The sequence below is a fragment of the Galleria mellonella genome, unplaced genomic scaffold (assembly GCF_026898425.1).
Source record: "Galleria mellonella isolate WM207_F2 unplaced genomic scaffold, CSIRO_AGI_GalMel_v1 utg312, whole genome shotgun sequence".
NCBI classification, from domain to species: domain Eukaryota; kingdom Metazoa; phylum Arthropoda; class Insecta; order Lepidoptera; family Pyralidae; genus Galleria; species Galleria mellonella.
The window spans coordinates 2,243,832-2,264,411 of NW_026442074.1; the positions used below are offsets into that span (position 1 = coordinate 2,243,832).

The 20,580-nt window shown below is 33.3% G+C and overlaps 1 protein-coding gene across 1 annotated transcript in view; it reads left to right on the top strand.

The window, feature by feature from the left end:
• LOC113515232 (bicaudal D-related protein homolog) overlaps window positions 1–20,580 on the top strand; it is a 151,249-nt gene that overhangs the window by 102,724 nt on the left and 27,945 nt on the right. The window contains exons 2-5 of the mRNA XM_052896133.1: window positions 3,693–3,833; window positions 13,972–14,127; window positions 14,770–14,943; window positions 19,282–19,528. Coding sequence (XP_052752093.1) covers window positions 3,693–3,833; window positions 13,972–14,127; window positions 14,770–14,943; window positions 19,282–19,528 — 718 coding nt within the window. The remainder of the gene's footprint in view (window positions 1–3,692; window positions 3,834–13,971; window positions 14,128–14,769; window positions 14,944–19,281; window positions 19,529–20,580) is intronic.

Here is a 20,580-nt window from a genome sequence, read left to right on the forward strand (position 1 = left end):
TTGACTTCACACGGCTGTGTTGGTTGTCTACCTACATAAAATGTTACCTACATTTTCTACACGAGACACCTTTTGAAAATATATTTAATATATATATCTTTACCCCTTATTTATATATATATTTATAATTATATTACCTTCCTAAAGACACCATATTCCCACACCAACTTACGGTACTTTCATCCATACAAAAGTTTTATTAGGATGTATTGTATATACGGGCCTTCCGTAAAACTTCCGTAAACAGATGTCTTAATATTAGTAAAGTAATTTTTCACGTAGTTTAGAAGCAATAAAAGAAAAATTAGATATAAGTGTGATAGAGTGGCATTGTTTTACATTACCTATGTAGATATTGCATTAGCAAAACTACCACGCATAAATGCAATTTCTTATTACGAATTGGCATTGCGGACCCTAAAATCTGCGGTATCTATGTATCTAATTATCTGCAAATCAATTGGCCACAGATACAAAATAATTGAATGCTGTATTAGCAAAAACAGTTCCGCCACGGAACAAAGCGGTTTCCGCTTGTCTATTTCCCTGCCATTGTCTTAATGCAATTGAACAGCGCTTAGAAAGCATAGGTTACACGTTTTTAATGTCAAAGGTTTGATAAATTCACAATGTGAAGGAATTTAGTTTCTAGAGAAATATGCGTATGACAGACTAACGAGCGGCGAGTTATCTGTACGCAATACGGTTATTAAAAAACTTTTTTTTATTATTATTACTAGTAATAAAAAAATAATTAAAGTTTGTATCCCACAAAAGTAACACACTTCAATTGTGACAAAACTAGTTATTGTGAACTAAAAACTAAGCTACTATACAGGTTATAATAAATTTTTAATGTAAGTCGAACTGTATGTTAGGTGAAAACTCTCGTAGTTTTTAGGTCCCCGTATATAATATGCTACCCTTTCTTTTCCCGTGTATGTTGTAAGAGGTGATTAAGAGAGGGCCATATATATATATATATATATATATATATATATATATATATATATATATATATATATATATATATATATATATATATATATATATATATATATAATGTTATACCTATATGTTATAATGCAATATGCTGTTGGTGTTCCTTAAATAAATAAATAAATATAAATAAATATATATATATATATATATACCACTAAGGTGGCAAATAAGGTGGCGGCCCACCTGATAGTACCTGGTAGGTTACCGGAGCTTATGAACGCCTGCAATACCAGGGGGATTACGTGCGCGTTGTCACCTCTGAAGAAACCTCTTTACTCCTTTTTTGAAGAACCCCATCCTGTAGTTTCTTGGAAAAACCTTTTTTCATTATTATATATTATTAGCTGACCCCGTAAACGTCGTTTTACCACTTATTGCGAAATATAAAAATCGCGATTAAGATACAGGGATTGATCGTAAAACGATGAAAATTTATAGTTGTATGTATTTTTCAATGCTAAATTATAATAAAATAAAAATAAAAAAAATTGTCAAAAAAGTAAAAAAAAATATTTTGGGGTGGGTCACCCTTATCACTGACGGGTATGAAAAATAGATGTTGGCCGATTCTCAGACCTACCCAATGTGCGCACAAAATTTCATAAATATCGGTAAAGCCGTTTCGGAGGAGTTAGGTAACAAACACCGTGACACGAGAATTTTATATATTAGATATATAAATATAATTTCAAGTTCTAGAGAAAGTACAATTGTCACTTATGATTACGCTTACTACTTACGTATCTCAAGTGTTCTAGCCATCATTGTATTTCGATGTCCATACAGTACAGCATTCATTCAATGCTTTTGTCCTCGTACATTAATGCATAGAATAATGATCCGTAAAATCACGGACGAGAATTGACTAAAATAGAAATTTGCCTCGAATTTTTCACGGAGCGCAATACAATACGAAATTCTTTTTGTACAATTACCTAGAGGTTTGTAATTTGATGAAATAAAAATAAATACTACTTGTACCCAACTTATTTAATCGCCTAAATCCCGTTGTCTCACTTTCTCAGAGGGAGACTTTGTACAAAAGTCAATTGCTTGGGTACCTCTGTCACATTCGTGTTTCTACCGTGAAGCAGTTGTGTTTGCGTGGCTGTGTTTCGGTTTGATGGGTGGGGTATGGCGTGAATTTACAGGGTATAGAGGAATAACACCTGAGTTCTCGGGAGTGAAAACGCATGGGGGGTATCATGGGCGAAACAGAATACTCTGTTATGTCCATGGTACTGCTCATGTCTATAGGCGACAGTTGCCACTTTCCATCAGTTAGGCTGTCAGCTAATTTGCGGTTCTAAATTGTATAAAAAAAGATTTGACTTGTTGCTATATTCGACAAATCGTCGTCAAGTTCTATATAATATAAATAAATAAGTCTATTTTATTTTTATTTTAAATGTATTTTAGTAATGATAAGTTTGTGTTTCACAAAAAAACCGACTCTAATAGTGACAAAGTTATTTTGATTAAAAGAGAAACAAATAATTTGTTTTAAAAACTAAACCTCTCAACCGATTTTGATAAAACTTTTATTAGACCAATCTGAAAATATATCCATTCAAATAAGAAATACTTTTCCAATTCGGGTTTTAAATAACGGACTTATGAGGTTACAAACATAACAAAAAAAAAATACAACCGAACCGAATTGAGAGCATGCCCCTTTTTTGAAGTCGGTTAAAACTAATCTAATCCCAAATTAACAAAAGACTGTGAAACCTTAATTACTGAAAGTAATGTACACCGAACAATACCTAAGACCTAATGTCCATTGTCAGACAAAACATTCAGGTTGTCTGTGTCCAGTAACAATAAAAGAAAAACAATAAAAAAAAACAACAAAGTCAAGGCGCGAACATTAGCCACACTAGCAGTTGAATCATGTCAATAAATTCATGACAATACTTTCAGATTAGTCGTCATTTAGCGTTCAAAATGATGATAATAAAGAAAAAGCTTTTACTGATAGCTATGCACTTATATATAGACAACAGAAAAAAAATAAAAAATAAATCCGCCTGTGAACCTCAAACCGCGCCATTTTCTTTATAACCTCAAATATTGACACAAATATTGTCAAATTTGAATGTATAATACAACTAATACATACTTGTATTCTTTAATCATAATTGATAAATTTTTACTTTAAAATGTTAGCCACTAAATACTAACTAACATGTGCTAAGACAAAATTTGCATGTCTTTATATAAGGCGAAATGTGTAGCTCAGTTACCATTTAAGACCTTTGTACCACATTTCAAGCAAATTAGTAGTTTTTTTTTTAATAAACAGCTTTCTATTTGCAAGCCAGTTCGAAATTTAAATAAAACCTTTTATTAGTTACCTCCTTGTTAGCCATGTTTCGAAGTAAAAGGTCATTCCATTTTTAAATTACAGGACAGATATGAGTTTACATAGTAATTTATCTGGCCATAAAACAAGACAGATATGGATTTTTATACAACTTTTGCCGGCCGCTGCCCGCATGTATCTGACCAGTACGGCAATTTTGATTTATCTCGAAAAAGATTGTCAAAATAATGCTCACATTTCCAAGCATGTTTGAGAAAAAAATATTATTATAATAAATATATGACGTGATAAGGATAGTGAATATAATCAATATTCAGCATTTGCTATGGCAAGCACAAGTAACGATGTCTCTTTCCCTCTTTAGGAATTGGAGCAAGAAAAACATCTGCTTCGACGGCGGTTGGACACAGCGCAAGGGGAGTACGAAGCGAGGTTACTGGAGCTGCAGAATGACATCAGAGAACTCACAACCAAGATCGACTCACGGGACACATCAGTTAAACAGGTAGACTTTAACATATTTTAAGATTAGATTCAGTAGTCAGGACATTTTAGCAGTTCGGTGTCCTTGTGTGCTTTGCAAGCTGCTTTCTGATTTTCCATCGTAGTTTCTCTGAAGTCGAGTTAAAATTTTTAAGACATAAAGGAATTAATCCTTTCTTCATACGAGTCTTCTTAGCACAAAATCTTATAAAAGCAAAACATACTTACATATACTTTATTAACTATCACTTACTTTACCATATATTTCTTTTTTTTTTTGTTTATACAACTTAGAATGGCAAACAAGCTGACGGCCCACTTGATAGAAAGTGGTAACCGTCGCCTATGGACATGAGCAGTACCATGGACATAACAGAGTATACTGTTTCGCCCATGATACCCCCATGCGTTTCCATTCCTGAGGACTCAGGTGTTATTCCACCGTACCCAGTAAATTCACGCCATATCCCATCCTTCAAACTGAAGCACAGCCATGCAAATACAACTGCTTTACAGTTGAAACACGAATGGGACAGAGGTACCCAAGCAATCGACTTTTGTACAAAGTGACCCTCCTTTATTCGACTTTTCCCTTTTCGATTTTACACCACGAGTATGAGCCAGTGACCGCATCCATACAGGGTAGACCGCCCGCGTTCAGGAGGGAAGGGATTATTAGTAACGCAGGCTACCAGTCCCATTGCTAACAATATACCCTGTCAGGTCGACCTCCACGTGGTCTCCCCTGGAAACCATCGTGAACAATTCTTGTTGAATTCGTCACGATGGGCTAACTGACCCGCTTCATCCTCACCTATTATCCTTCCTGGTGTATTAATCACAATAGGTTATAGGGGGGAAAGGAATTGTTAGCGATGGAGTCTAACAGCCCCAATGCTAGCAATGTTACTAATCAGGTCGACCTCCACGTGGTTCCCCCTGGAAACTATCGTGTTGAATTCCTGGCGTATTAATCACGATGGGCTAATTGACCTGCCCTTTCATCGTCACCTATCATCCCTCACTGGTGCCTTGCCAGCATATACTGTTAACACAGGCGGAGTAACCATTCCATTATCGTCTATTAACTTTAATTTATTGATGTACCAGACAAACAATTAAGTAATTATACTTACCTAATATAATATATGTAAGTAACAATATTCTTAATATTCCCAAACGAAACAATGAACTTCTGTTGTACCCCTGACCTTAAAATGAGGACAAAAAGCGGTTTGCACTAAAAAAAAACTCAGATTTTATGTAATTAACATTGAAAATAGACAACGGTGGCTGTATATGTGGTAAATTGAGTCAAGGCTCCTAGATGGGTCCCACTGTGAGCGATATTGTCTTTACTCAGTGATATTATTTTTTTCTGTAAAAGATAGTGTTTTTTTATTGAATGAAAATAGATTGGTAACCCCGCCTGCGCTAACGGGATACGCTGGCAAAGCACCAGTGAAGGGTGATCGATGAGGATGAAAACAGGCCAGTTAGTCCATCATGATGAATTCATCTGGAATTAATCATGATAATTTCCAGGGGGAACCGAGGAGGCGAGGAGGTAGACCTGGTTATATTGCGAGCAATAGGATTCTCAGTCTCCATTATTAACAATCCTTCCCCCCAAAAGATAGTGTTGTAAATCGTCAAATATATAATTTATTAGATTATTAGAAAGAAAAAATATATTCAGAGAGAATTGTATTTTTTTATATTAGAACAATAAAAGACAAGACAATAGGTAATGTAGAACAGTAATTTTAAAATTATGTCAAAGTCTATGTATCAAAATATTTCCAGCCATTATCAACAGATAAAACTGGTGTAACCAACGGAAATCAACTATTAGCAATATATGAAACTGAGTAACTTTTCCCAAGGAACCAGGAATGCATCAGAATATTTTAAAAAGTAATTATCAAGACCATTTATTAATTACTTTTTTTATTATACTTAAAATGGCAAACATATTGACGAGGCACCAGATGGAAAGTGGTATCCGTCGCCTGTAGACATGGATATAGTTATTATTGTTAATATTTATGTATTTTTATGTATACGTGTATTATTATTTTCCAGGTTCTCATATTTTCTTTTATTTTTTAAAGCCACTTTCAAGATTCTATTTATTTTTGTGCCTTGTACATAATTAAGACACTAATTCTGAACCGATTGTGATGATTACTTTGAATCGAAAAATATATATAAATATGTATTTTGTTCTGATTAAAATATTTTCGATCTAATTTGAATATGAAATATCTTGTCACAGAATCACGTCTTTTAATTCAATTGCAGTCGCCGTTATTTTCTTTTTATGTGCTATGTGCTTTTTCCTTTATTTTGATCGCAACTTAGAATAACAACAAAAAAAAAAAAAACACCGTGGACGTAATGGAGTACACTGTATCGCCCATGATACCCATCACGCGTTGCCATTCTGAGGACTAAAGTACTACTACTATTCCTTTTTAACGGGTCCTCCATAAAAAAGCGTCATTTAAAAATATTCTCAGGAATCGAACATGGAGTGACAATTTCAAATGCATTGCAAAGATCAGTGTGTGCAGATAACTCAGGACCGTTCTTTATGGTCTATGAAGGAGGCGTATGTTAAGTAGTGGACAGATAACGGCTGATATGATGACGATGATTATGGTGATGATAAAAAAAAATACTTTTTTCCACACCGCTAACAATGCGACCACGCGTCGAAATAGAAACCTTAGCGGCAACGAAAAACTGCGTGTTCGACATTACGTTATTTGATCATAATCTAGTTAGTACTACTATTCGTACACAATAGGTAGTAATGTCCTTCGGCGTTGCGCGTTTTTGGCAGCGCTTGTCTATATTTTGTGATACAATGGTATCTTTTTTTATACTATTCAGAGGGTCCCACAATTGATCACAATCTCACCTAATGGAAAATTATGATGTGGTCTAAGATGGGACTCGCGGGCCCACAATTGTGTTACAGACACAATTTTTTAAATATTTTTAAATTTAAAATATGGGACCCAACAGTCGCACCCTATCGCAATGCCATCTACCAAATTCAATTATGATTCTAAACTATAAAAGTATCTAGTTAAACACATAAAAAAATCATCAAAATCGGTCAAGGAGTTTAGGAATAAAGCAACAAACAAACGTACTGACAACGTTCTCACCAGAGGGAGACTTTGTACAAAAGTCGTTTACTTGGGTACCTCTGTCCCATTCGTGTTTCTACGATGAAGCAGTTGTGTTTGCATGGCTGTGTTTCGTTTTGTAGGGTAGGATACGGCAGTGAATTTATAGGGTACAGAGGTATAACACCTTAGACCTTAGGAATGGCAACGCATGGAGAGTATCATTTACGAAAGAGTATAATCTGTTATTGTTCATGTCTATAGGCGACGGTTACCACTTGCCATCAGGTGGGCCGTCAGCTTGTTTACCATTCTAAGTTGTATAAAAAAAATGTATACACCTGGAATTCAACAGGATGGTTTCCAGATGAAACCATCTGATGAGGTATATTGCTAGCAATGGGACTGGTAGTCCGCATTACTAAAAATCCCTTCCCTCCAATATTTGTAACTTTTTTTAATGGATAATGAAGGAATGACAACTCCGTCTGCGCTAACGGTATACACTGGTGGGGCATCAGTTGAAATGACAGGTGAGAATGAAATGGCAGGTCAGTTAGCCAATCGTGATGAATACATCTTGGTGCCCACACTATGGTCCAGGGGGAGGCCACATAGCAGTCGACATGACAACGTATATTGACATTAGCTGTACCATGGACGTAACAGAGTATACTGTTTCGCCCATGATACCCCCCATGCGTTGCCATTCCTGAGGACTCAGGTGTTATTTCTCTGTACCCAGTAAATTTACGCCATATGCCACCCTTCAAACCGAAACACTGCCATGCAAACACAACTGCTTCACGGTTGAAACACGAATAGGACAGAGGTACCCAAGCAATCGACTTTTGTACAAAGTCTCCCTCTGGTAAATCATCTCCTTTTATGATATAAAAAGTCACGGTATCAGCTATTAACTGTCCAATCCTAAATAAAGGCTTACCACATAAGGCACATACTTACGGACTCTTCTTAGCAGATAAGAAGTTTCCGAACCCAGCAGTGGATTTAAAACAAAAATAACGATTTAAAAATGCTTGGAAACAAGTCTATTTAAATAAAGATATTTTAAACCTTCAGGTGGGCCGTATGCTTGTTTGCTACCTCAGTGGTGTAAAAAAAAACATTTATGAGTGTAGTAATGTTAATTTTTACCCGTGACTTCGTTCGCTCAAAAGCGATAATACTAGCCTATGTCGTCCATGTCAAATATCACTATATACCAAATTTCATGGGAATAGAGTCATAGAGAAGCTTAGAGCTTGTAACAAACAAAATATAATTAGACAAACAAACAAAAGAAGTTAGTAATTTATAATAATAAGGATAGTAGGACAGAATGGATGATAATATAATAAATCCCTGTTTCAGAAATATAATTCTCAACTTTGAAACATTATGGATTTTTATTTATATTTCCCCCTGGTAAATTTAAGCCGTTAAGATACTATAATGTAACAAACAAGTAAGAAAACTCACTTTCACAGGTTAATTATATAAATAAAGATATCGGTTCAGACTTGGAAACATAATCGCACGCGATTACACGGCTGCAAAAAATATTAGAAGCTTTAAGAACCTCATACATTTGGGAGTCATTTATAAATGAAAATAATAAAAATACAGTTTTACCTACTAACTCATCGAATGACATAGCGTTATGGGGGAATTATGAAAGTCAAGGTCGTACGACGTTTATGAAATATCAAATGACGCAATTTTCCATGAATTTATGGTAGTCAGCCACCCCTAAGAGGGCTGGTCTCATGGCCAATTAAGTAATTAATATCAAATGTAGTATAGGAATAATGAACATCGGTTGTAAATTTCCATTATATATTACGCTATTTTTAACCGACTTCAAGAAAGGACGAGGTTCTGTGTTCGACACTATTATATCGGCCGTTAGCTGTCCACTGCTAAATATAGGCCGCCCCCTTGGGAGCTTTTACTAGTAGTTGCCACGCTTAGTAACCGAGTTGGCAACCGCAATTAAGCTTTGGTGATGTTTTAAGAAGGAGGCTGCTGCCCATCCCTCGACCATAGGTCCCCTTAGTCGCCTTAGTATGGTTCCGGCATGGTATAGACAACCTCTTCCTTTTCCGTGGGTATCGAAAGACAAAAAGGTATAACGATTTAAAAGTGCTTGTAAACAAGTCTATTTGAACAAAGATAATCCAAATTTGATAGTTAGAAAGGCCAAACGTATAGATTGAGGACTAATTGCATACTTTGTGCTGGTGATTTTTGTATTTCTCTTTACGAAATTGTCGCTGCCACTTCCATACGTTCAATTAACTTTTATAATATGAAACGGCCTTATCAGCATCCTGCGCTCAAATTCCCATCAAGTACAGGATGCCATCACTTCCTCAGCTTATGGTTAACTACTCGGTACATCTTAAGTGACTAGATTCAGCGGAATACTTATGTATCAATTTTGAATTGATCAAATATATTTAGATGGAGTATCTTTACAAATCGATAAGAATTGACGGTTTTTCAATGGCGCGTTTTTATGTTTATTTTGATCTTATTTTTTTTTTATATAGTTTCGTCTGCGTGACTTGTTTTCTAATCAGAATAAAAACACTCGTTCTTTTTTAGAGTCGTTCAAAAAGTAGCCTATATTATTATTCTCAGTCCAATATAGCAAGTGTATATATATATATATATATATATATATATATATATATATATATATATATATATATATATATATATATATATATATATATATATATATATATATATATATATATATATATATATATATATATATATATATATATATATATATATATATATATATATATATATATATATATATATTATATAAACAGTATAGTTACCGTGTGATCCCGGCATACGGGTGGGTGCAATGGGCCGCGCCTTTCATTCCCGTAGGTGTCGTGAGAGGTGAGAAAGGGCACTAAATGTTTGAGAATTTGGCTGTAGCGTCCCTCTTAAAACATTATCAAAGACTAAAAGTGGTTGCCAACTCACCTACCAAGCATGGCAAAAAGGCTAACTGTGGTTGCCAAACCGCCTACCCGGCATGGCAATTACTAGTAAAACCTGCCTCATAGGGGAGGCCTATGTTCAGCGCTGGACACGCTGATATGATAATCATCATAATGTAGTACGGATTCCATATCCATTGTGGAGAGCCTAGGTGTTTCGCCATATTATTGGCTAAACAATATTAATATCTATTGTGAGTCAACTTACGTTTTGCACCAAGAATTAAATGTCGCAAGCCACTCGTCACGGATTCTAGCGTCCTTCCAAAATCTCTCAACAAAAACTATAAGATATCCGTAGGGAATTAGACTCTAAACAATAAATACAGAAGGGCCAATACCGTATGCTTAGAGTTCTAAAACTGAAGTCGTTACACTCATTAAGAGGATTAACCACGCTTAGTGTTTATACCAATGTTGTTTTATGCGTTGTACAAAATTCCAAGATAGTATAACGTATGTGAAAATTTGTATTAATTAAAAGTAAATACTTTATTTTCTAATACATATCGTACTCTTAGGGCGGATTTGACCAAACTTTAGTTTATACACGCATAACTACCGCCAATAGTCTATTCCATGATCTTAATCTCGAATAAATCAATAGTCATTTTTCCATGCAGTCTAAGGTATAACTATACTTGGAATAACTATTCGTAATTAATAAAGTGAACGGTGACCGAAAATGATACCCGACAAATTAACGTTACCCTACAAGGAGACGACATCAAAGCTTATGTTATATCAACTTACTTTTGTTGTATTGTAGCGAATGAAAAAAAAATGCTGTCATCTTGTCAATGACAAGTGACAGCCATGTACATCTACATTTGTTTTATTTTGTTAGTTATTGTTGTATTGTATCTGCTTTTTCTACTTATTTTGCAAGAAAATGGCTAAAGATAAATGGAAACATAGTCCAAATTGGCTACAATCGGAGAGAGAGTTACTGTTTAGTGGAGGCCAACTATAATATTTTATATATAACATTTTATTTATTTTATACGAAAATGAAACGAAACCGAGATTACCAGTACTTAATTGTATCTACATATAGAAATCACCACACGCATTTGACAGCTTACGAATCATAGATCATATGGTCCTGGGACGCCATTTTATTTTACTATTCTTGGAATATCTCTGTTATACCACGCAAAACAGCAGTATAGTAGCTATTCCCGAATAAGATCGTGAATCTTAGAATTGTAAATGGTAAAACGCAAAATTAATTTATTCTCGAATAAGTAGCACTTTAATCTAAGAATAAATTTTATTCTCGTTTGCTCGAATCCGCCCTTAGTAAAATATCAACCTAGTAGAGATGGATGATATATAGCAATACCTATCTATATATTGTAGTTACAATATCTATACATATATTGACCCAATAACACTTATATTGTTAATAACATAGTCTCCCTTGGCTTCTGGGAGATGTTTTAAGAGGGATTTTTCTGCCCATCCCTATACTTACACTGTCGTAGCTGCTTCTTACGACACCCACGGGAAAGGAAGGCCCATACTATGCTGGGGCTTACACGGCGATATATTAATATCGAAAAGAAGAACCCGTTCATAATGAATATGAGTGATATGAGTGGTATGAGTGGTATCGCAATGGGTGGTCATCAATGTCCAGAAAAACTCAATATATAGTTATCGGATATTACAACGTTACTAGATATCTCTACAACCTAGCACAAAATTGGTAAACTAGTAAATTACGCATTTGTTTTCTCTAGAACATTATATTAAAATATCTTTTCTTCGGTCGCTATTATATGTATATTTGTATACTGTCCACCATCCAATGTCACGCCATAAAGTTGTCGATCAATAAATCAATAGGTTATTTGACCAATGGCTTGGACTGATATTAAATAATAAACTATCTAACTACGTATTCGTATAGGTTTTCGATGTAATGTAATTATAGTAGATATTTCCTAGGTACATTACACAAATAATCAAACAATTTAATTATAACAAAACCAGTTTTTTTTTTTATACAACTTAGAACGGCAAACAAGCTGACGGCCCACCTGATGGAAAGTGGTAACCGTCGCCTAAAGACATGAGCAGTACTGTTGTCGCTTTCAAGAGGCAAAAACAAGGAATTACCTAAGAACAAGGAATAACTTAGAAGGAATGATAAAATAAAAACTGAAAATCATATAGTTGGCTCCTTTCTTCTTATACAAATATAATTAGTAAAAAGAGGACTAAGATACATCCTCAATTGCTATTTTTCTCAATTCATAGCAGGCTAGTGTTCAGAAAATATTTCATATGTCAAATATTTGACAATAACAAATTTTACATTACTAGATTATATATTTGACACAGTTTATGTATAAAGTATGCAAGCAGGTGTATCTGAATTTGGTAAGGTTATACCATTTGACGTTTGTTTCGAATTTTCGAAGCACACAGGTGTCAAATTGTTTCGTACAGGCCCCTTATAGATGGCGGTACATGCGTCGTCTATCTCACGCTATATCTATGGTCGTCGCTTTCTAACAAATAAGCCGTACCTTGTTCGCCAAGGAACATAAAAAATTCATAAAACTGTCCACCTATCCTTCGCCTACGAAATATATTTTCTTCCACTGCATCTAATCTTTGGCAATACAAAGGACACTACACCGAGCTTTACATTTATTTACTGCTATATCTAAACCAATAAACCTAGAAACTTTTTTCTTACATAAATATTCACCAGAGGGAGACTTTGTACAAAAGATTTTATTTATCTGAAAGGATATACTCGTACTTGGAGATAGGTCGCATAGAAATTTTATCATAATCGGTTCAACAGTTTAGTTTTTAAATTAAAATAGCTAATTTTACTACAACTAAAGTTACCAGAGGGAGACTTTGTACAAAAGTCAATTGTGAAGCAGCAAAAACATAGCCATGCAAACACTTGCATGGCTATGTTTCGGTTTGAAGGGTGGGATATAGCGTGAATTTACAGGGTACAGAGGAATAACACCAGAGTCCTCAGGAATTGCAACGCATGGGGGGTATCATGGGCGAAACAGTATACTCTGTTATGTCCATGGTACTGCTCATGTCTATAGGCGACGGTTACCACTTTCCATCAGGCGGGCCGTCAGCTTGTTTGCCATTCTAAGTTATAAAAAAAAAGTTAATAGTCGAGGGATAGTCAGCAGCGTCCCTCTTTAAATATCATAAAAGTCTAGCTCCAATTGTCAACCTGCCTGCCAAGCATGGTAACTACTGGCAAAACCCCCCAACAGGAAGAGGCCTATGTTCAGTAGAGGACAGTTAACGGCTGATATGAGAAGACTTGGAGTGGTAAATAAGCTTAACCCTTCTTTGCATAATGGTGGACATTTCCATCATAACATTGAATGCCTAAAAATTATATAAAAGAACAAGTTCACTTTAAGTTGATCGTGCCTGGTTTTAATGTCCATTACAGAAAAAAAAAACATAGCTGTCAAATTTATTTTTTAACCATTTTGCCTTTAATTTTGAACATGAATTATATCACCTTGATTTATTTCACCAATAAAACAAATCATGCAAAGAAGGGTTAAGACCATTCTGATGAGAATTGGTAACGATAGTTCATATGTATATCATGACTAGTACTATAGACATCAAAGAATATAATACCACACTGTATTCTTAAACACCATTCCGTACGTATTCCCTCAGTTATAAATCGATTTGGAGGCAGGATCGATTCTAATGGAAGTTCTTAATTCGGTTGTTTTTTTTAATGTTTTTTACCTCATAACTCCGTCTGTTAAAACAGATTTGGAAATTTATTTTTTATCAGTTTAGTAATTTAAATTTTAAATAAAAAAAAAACTGGTTTTGCTACAACTTAAGTCAGTTATTTTTTAAGGAGCACAATCTTAAAACTATCGTTACTATAGATGTAGTATATTGATTTTGTATACCAATAAATATCGTTTTGTATACGAATAAATAAGATTATTTTTCTTTGTCGTAATAGCGAGATGAAGAAAAAGCCAGCCTGATAGCAGAATTGACAGCGCAAAATTCAAGATTGACAGCGCAACTGAAGCAATCGTCTGCAGTGGAGGCACAGCTCATGTCACAGTTGGAGGGGCTGAAGGACCAATGCTCCATGAGGAAGACTAGTTTACAGGTGAGTTTGCGAAGTTTCTAGGCTCTAGACAAAATGAAATGATAAATACACTAGTCGTAAAAATTATGGGATAATAAAAATATTCCAAATTTTTGGGTGATTTTCAACAGGGGATAACTCAGAGAAAAATGGCCGTAAAGAAAATCTAAACAAATGAAAATTGTAGCTCTGAGTATCTAGTTTTCATATCTAAACTGATAAATATTTTAGCGTAAGCAGTTCTTAAGTAATCATCAAAAAAAAAACGAAAAATATATTTTCTCCGCGTTATCTCTTGTTGAAAATGTTTTTTTTTTTTAATATCACTTAATTTTTGCCAGTAGTGTATAAGGAGATATATAAAGACAATGCAGGTTCGTTATATGCTCAGAAAACTAATAAAAAATATGTTCTGAACACAAACAGCACATATAGATATTTTACTACATTGTCAAATAATATTAACGAGACGAACTGGAACAAGTAATGTTTGCCACTTGCGCGGAAGTGTATTCAAATGTTATAGTAATGCTAATAAGCGTCTTCCCCAGATTTGATTTCAGACGCATCTGTAACGTATATTCCTTTATTTCTTTTAATTATAATATCATTGCGTATAGGTAATTGAATTTCGTTGATTTTATTTTTGACTTCTTCTTACAGGACCATGTACACAGTCTGGAGTCACTCAAAGCAGAATTGGCCCTGGTCAGCGATAAAAAAGCGGATCTCGAACGGAGGTTGACAACATCCCTGCACGACAAAGAAAACCTGATGCAGCAATTGGAGGAAGCAAACGACAGGATTGTGGCTTTGGAGAGGCAGTTGAAAGAACAGGTATGACAACAAATGTATTTGAGAAGTATTATACTATTAAGATAATTGAAAAATAGTTACGTGACTGAAATATAAATTAAGATTTGCAGATAAAGCAATTTCAATCATAACCATGAAACCAACATGGAAATAAACTCTATGGTTTGCAAAAAAATATCAAATATTAAAGTCTATTCAGAATTTACAAATATATAACTGAAACACCAAGCAAAATAAAAACTGCTTTTTGGAAGTTACTTTAAAATAAAAACTAGGTGTCGTGTGGTATTTATACAGAAGTATATGACCTAGAATAGAGCATATTTAAAGAAATTAGGTACATGTTACTGACATGTACCTAATTTCAATAACAGAAAGCTTAATAAATAAATACTTTTACACATATTATGGTTAGCTGGTAGAGAATGCCATATGGCATTAAGCTCGCCATTTGTACAAAATTTTATTGTGCAATAAATAATAAATAAAACAAATAAATAAATATTACAAAAAGCGATGTAGTCCCAAACTGTGCATACCTTGTACTATGAATCTAAGTATTTATATAACTGATAGAAATACTTTTTTTTTTTGCGTAAGTACATGAAGATAACATATAGAAAATACTGCACTGCAATTGCAAAGAGGTCCAATTAGACCTTTGGAGGAAAGTTGGAAATTTCTTGTGAATAACACAAGAATATGAGAAAGTATTTTTGTCCACTCTCACGCAACTATTACTTCAACCGTCGTAACTTGCTCGACTATCTAATTATGTTACGTACGTACTCGTAAAATTAAACCCAGAAATGTATATGCTTGATTGTTCTACTTTAAATTTACATAAATATTGGTATCCATTACTTATTTGTAATTATCAACTAGATACATTACTTCAAGTATATGACGATGCAGTTATTGCAATGTATGCACAGAACATGCATCTAAATCTATCACTAAATATTTTGCTACTACTTAGTATTTTATTTTGCTTTTTATATTTCCAAATATATTTTTACCATCATAAATTTAAAATTTCGATGACAAATCAATAAAAATCTTTTATATAATAAAATTAATCACATTATATTAATTATCCGAAAATTCAAGTAACTAAAAGATATATCTTCATGCTTTTCTTCTTTTTTACTTATTGTATTTAAATTTATACATTACTTAAGTAAGCGACCAAAAAGAAGTTTAGGTTAATTACATGCCTTTCTTAAAAGCTATATTCCATAACTAACCTAAGACCTACTTAACTCATTAATTAGCGCTAGGTATCTATTTAGTTCATTTTCGCAAACTTCCATTTAGTCATTCAATAGTACTGGCATTGGCTAGCAGAACACAGAAAGTAGGTCAATTTGGAGTGGGGTTGTGTGATAAGATCAACTAAACAGACAAATCTCGATCTCATTAAATACAACACATCGCTCTCTGATAATGTTTTATTGCAACATATTGGAATGAAACCTTTCGATTTACAATCTCTAAAAACATCAATCCGACATGTAGCAATTTCAAGAGGCAACTGCCGGTATTGAAATAGCATATCATTATTTTTTTAAACAAGCCAAACATTTGACAAGTAATGACCTAAAGTAGTAATAAACAATAATTGTTCCACGTCTCAATAATATAACGACTATGGACATTGCAAATTTGAATCTAATAATTTTGTAAACTAAGCCAGAGTTGTCCAAACTAGATAGGATCTAGGACCAATAAAAATCACTTAATTCATTGAGGGCCCGCAAAATATTTGTAAAAACAAAAAGCAGCTATCATTTAGTTGTTATTGTATTATTTTTACGTTTGATTTACCTTTTACAATTCTGTCAACTACAATATTGGTAGTAGCTAGACGAGAAACATTGACATTGGTAATAGGTAGAAAAGATTTAGCGGGCCGCATCTACTCAAGCCACGGGCCACATGTGGCCCGCGGACCATAATGTGGACAGCTGTGGACTAAGCTATCATTTAAAATGAGACGAAATCAATGATAGAAATTCTAAGGAAAATTGCTACTAGAAATTTAATAATCAGTTTTTAATCTTTTGTTACATTTGAATATGTAATATACAAATAATAAAAATTTTGATAGAGGAATTAAAAATAATTCATAAACAATATCGTTTACAAAATAACTTTTTATGTAACGTAAATATTAAAATAATGCAACAGATTTCTAAACTATAGAATTACTTGGAAAAGATAACTAACTGCGAAAAATATAATTCTAAAAAGCAAATAAACTTATTCACGATATTAGCTTTTTTATTGTTCGATTAACAATAAATTAAATTCCACTACCAAGTAATAAAGTTACTGCATGTACTTACAAGAAATTGTACATGATTAAACAATTTTTCACATTTCTCATTCTATTGTTAAATCATCGTATTACAGTGATAATTTAAAAAAAAAAAAGCTCTTACAGTGATATTAAATGATAATATAGAAAGTGACTATTAAATTATTACTATAATTTTGGAATTGGAATATTTAATAATTGTAAAAACAAAATGCGAAATACTTTGCAACAAAGTAGATGTAGATTCATACAAATATATATACATTTACGAATAAAAATAGTACAGAGATAAAAAGCCAGTTTTTTTTTATTAATTAAGAAATGTTGAAAACTTGTCTAGACAATAGTACTGTGTACGTTTTGAAAAGTAATGTTGTAAAAAGCGTAAAATATAAACATGAATTTTCTTCAAACGAATGCTCCTAAATAAAGAATAGAATCTACGATCCTAATTCAATTTCAACGTAGGTAGCTACTATTCTAACGTCTTCATGAAGGCAACTCAGTAAAGGAAACGGATTAGCCTCAGTATAGCCAAATGCTGCAACTGGTAATCCCCTTTCGCTTTCAGCAATACAAGTTCCTCTATTAATAACAATGGTAGGTAATTAAAATCATCTTAACCTCTTCACGAACTGTGCAACATTATTAATGTGTTTTTTTATTGAAATTTTATTTTTATAATGACTTTTGTTGGATGTTTAATGCTCAGTTAACATTAAGCCATATCTCAGGGCCGCACGCATACAATGCTGTGTACTCGTAATCATTTAAAACTTTTTACCTTGTCAGTTCCTAGTTAATATCACGTGAACGTTAATTATGTATCTAATTAACACTATACGATTGATTCTTCTAATTAAATCCTAACCGTTATCTATACTTATAAAACAGTTTGTCTCGAGTCAAACGCACAATCAAAGCTACTAAGTCTAGAAAGTTAAAATTTAGGTTATAGGTTTATTTTATTTAATATTTTTTTTATCTTTAAGCTTTAAGGCTTTTCTTTTAATTTTCATATTTAATAATGATATATATTATATTCTATTTATATATTATCGATATTTTATAATGACTTTATTTTCTTTTAATTATTCCACTTATTTATAATTTATTCGATACCGAGACTCCAAGTACATAGTAACAACTTGTAAAAAATAAAGGACTTCAGTTTCTCTATCTCTCATATATAGGACATCATTTAGTTATTAGTAAGTCTAGTTAATTATATTAGTAAAATGACTACAATACTACATGTTAAAATTAACTTTTATAACGTGAGCATCCGCTGGAAGGATTTTGGAAAATTTCAACTTAAAGGAAACCCATGATACTACTCGTGTAAAGTCGCGAACAATACAACAGTACAAATAAACATAAAAAAGAATCATTTGACAGTCGCGAACATACGATTTTCGAATCGTGTCTAATCTCTAATGAGGTAGTCATGTATGAGTATATGTATCTGTCAACGGTTTTTGTTTTGGTGAATGTCACACTTAATATAACCATGAATGAATAAATAAAAAAATAAATAACATATATAGATAAACCACGTTTGGCCCACCACCAGTAAATACACAAATGTGTTTAACTATGGCAGAGTCACTACTAAACCAAGTTACTTTAATTTCAAAAATAAACTACGGAATCGATTTTGATAAAATTTACACACAAACATACATCAGATTTTAAGTTAGATCTTCAATAATACAATTGTGGAAACTGTTTCCAATTTAGTGCACTAATGTAATTTTATGTGGTACCGGAACATACAGAAGGTCAAAATTTCCAAATTTTATTGTTTTGGCTTCTTTCTACTGTTGTCTATAAGACCCTAATAAATAAATACCAATTTTCTTTAAATATTTTGTTTTATGCAACTTAGAATGCCAAATAATCTGGTGGTATGGAAAGTCATGTTTTCCTTGTACATACGTCATCTATTTGCAATTCCATATTATAGTAGTAACAAGTAAAATAAAATTACGTTTAGACAGTGTCCAATTTATTATCTTCTAATCCAATTTTTTGTTTAGGAACACCTCTACCAAAATACGCTCAAAGAGTTAGAGCGACTCCAAAGATCTCACGATACTCTGGCTGAAAGGATCGGAGCACCAGATCCTGTCGATACGACAGACCCTGCCAGGTCCCTCCATGCTGAAATGGAAGCTGAGCCAGAAGACCAAGACGATGGCTGGCTGAGGAGTGAAGCAGTACAAGTGTATAAACAATTGAGAGCTTTGGCCTTGCAACTGAATACAGGCCATGACGACGATTCAGGTAAAGTTTTTAAATAATATTATATTCATAGTAAAAGAAAAACGGTAAACTAAAGTTCCATCTAAACCATCTGGATGAGAGGCGGTCACTTTCTTCCACGCATAACCACTCTTTTGAACCAACTTCCAGCAGCAGTATTTCCGAACCGATACGACATCATAACCTTCAAGAAAAGAGTATATTCCTTTTTAAAAGGCCGGCAGTAGACCTGCGATACCTTTGATGTTGCAAGTGATCATAGGCGGCGGTAGTCACTTACCATCAGGTCACTCGCATGCTCGTTTACTCCTGTGTTGTAAAAAAGAAAGGTAGACTTTCAAAATGTGCCGAATGTAAAACTTGAAGATTAGTACTGCATACATCACGTCTGTCTCCCATTAGGGTAAGCAGAAACAATGGAACGCTAAATGCTGGTTACCCTTACTATAACATTTATATGTCAATTTACAAACACTAGCCATTTTATTTGTTCTTATTGTTTCAACCAGGATTTTTTTTTAAATTTATCAGAGTATATAACATATTTAAATAAGTCATTGAGTTTAAATGTATAATAAAAATAAAAACTTTCTATAGATTTCTAAGATCCCAAGATCGAGTGTCGCTCAAAGAAACGAATCGCTTACTCTTGAAGCTAGAATACCCGTTGAGATGGTTCCTCAATAATAAACATCTAGGAGCGTAACCCAAAACACTTAGACTCAATTTATGTTGAAACAGATTCAAGTTCTTCCTTTTTTAACTATTTTGTTGATTTGCTGTTTATTTATTAGTGTCATTCTAGCTTATGTTTATTTAGACTATAAAACATGACCTATATTAAGAATGAAATCGAAATATTTAAACGTTAAAAATATACATAAATAACGTACATAAATAAATAACATGAATGAGTTTGCTGACCTTAACATCGTTGTGCAGCAAAAAACGAAGGAATATAAAAATTGAGCAAACGATCTTGTACTAAAAAAAACTTGCACGTTTCTCGTTTATTTGAAATGCAATATTGATGGCAAAAAAAAATCATCACGTTCTATGACCACATTTAAAAA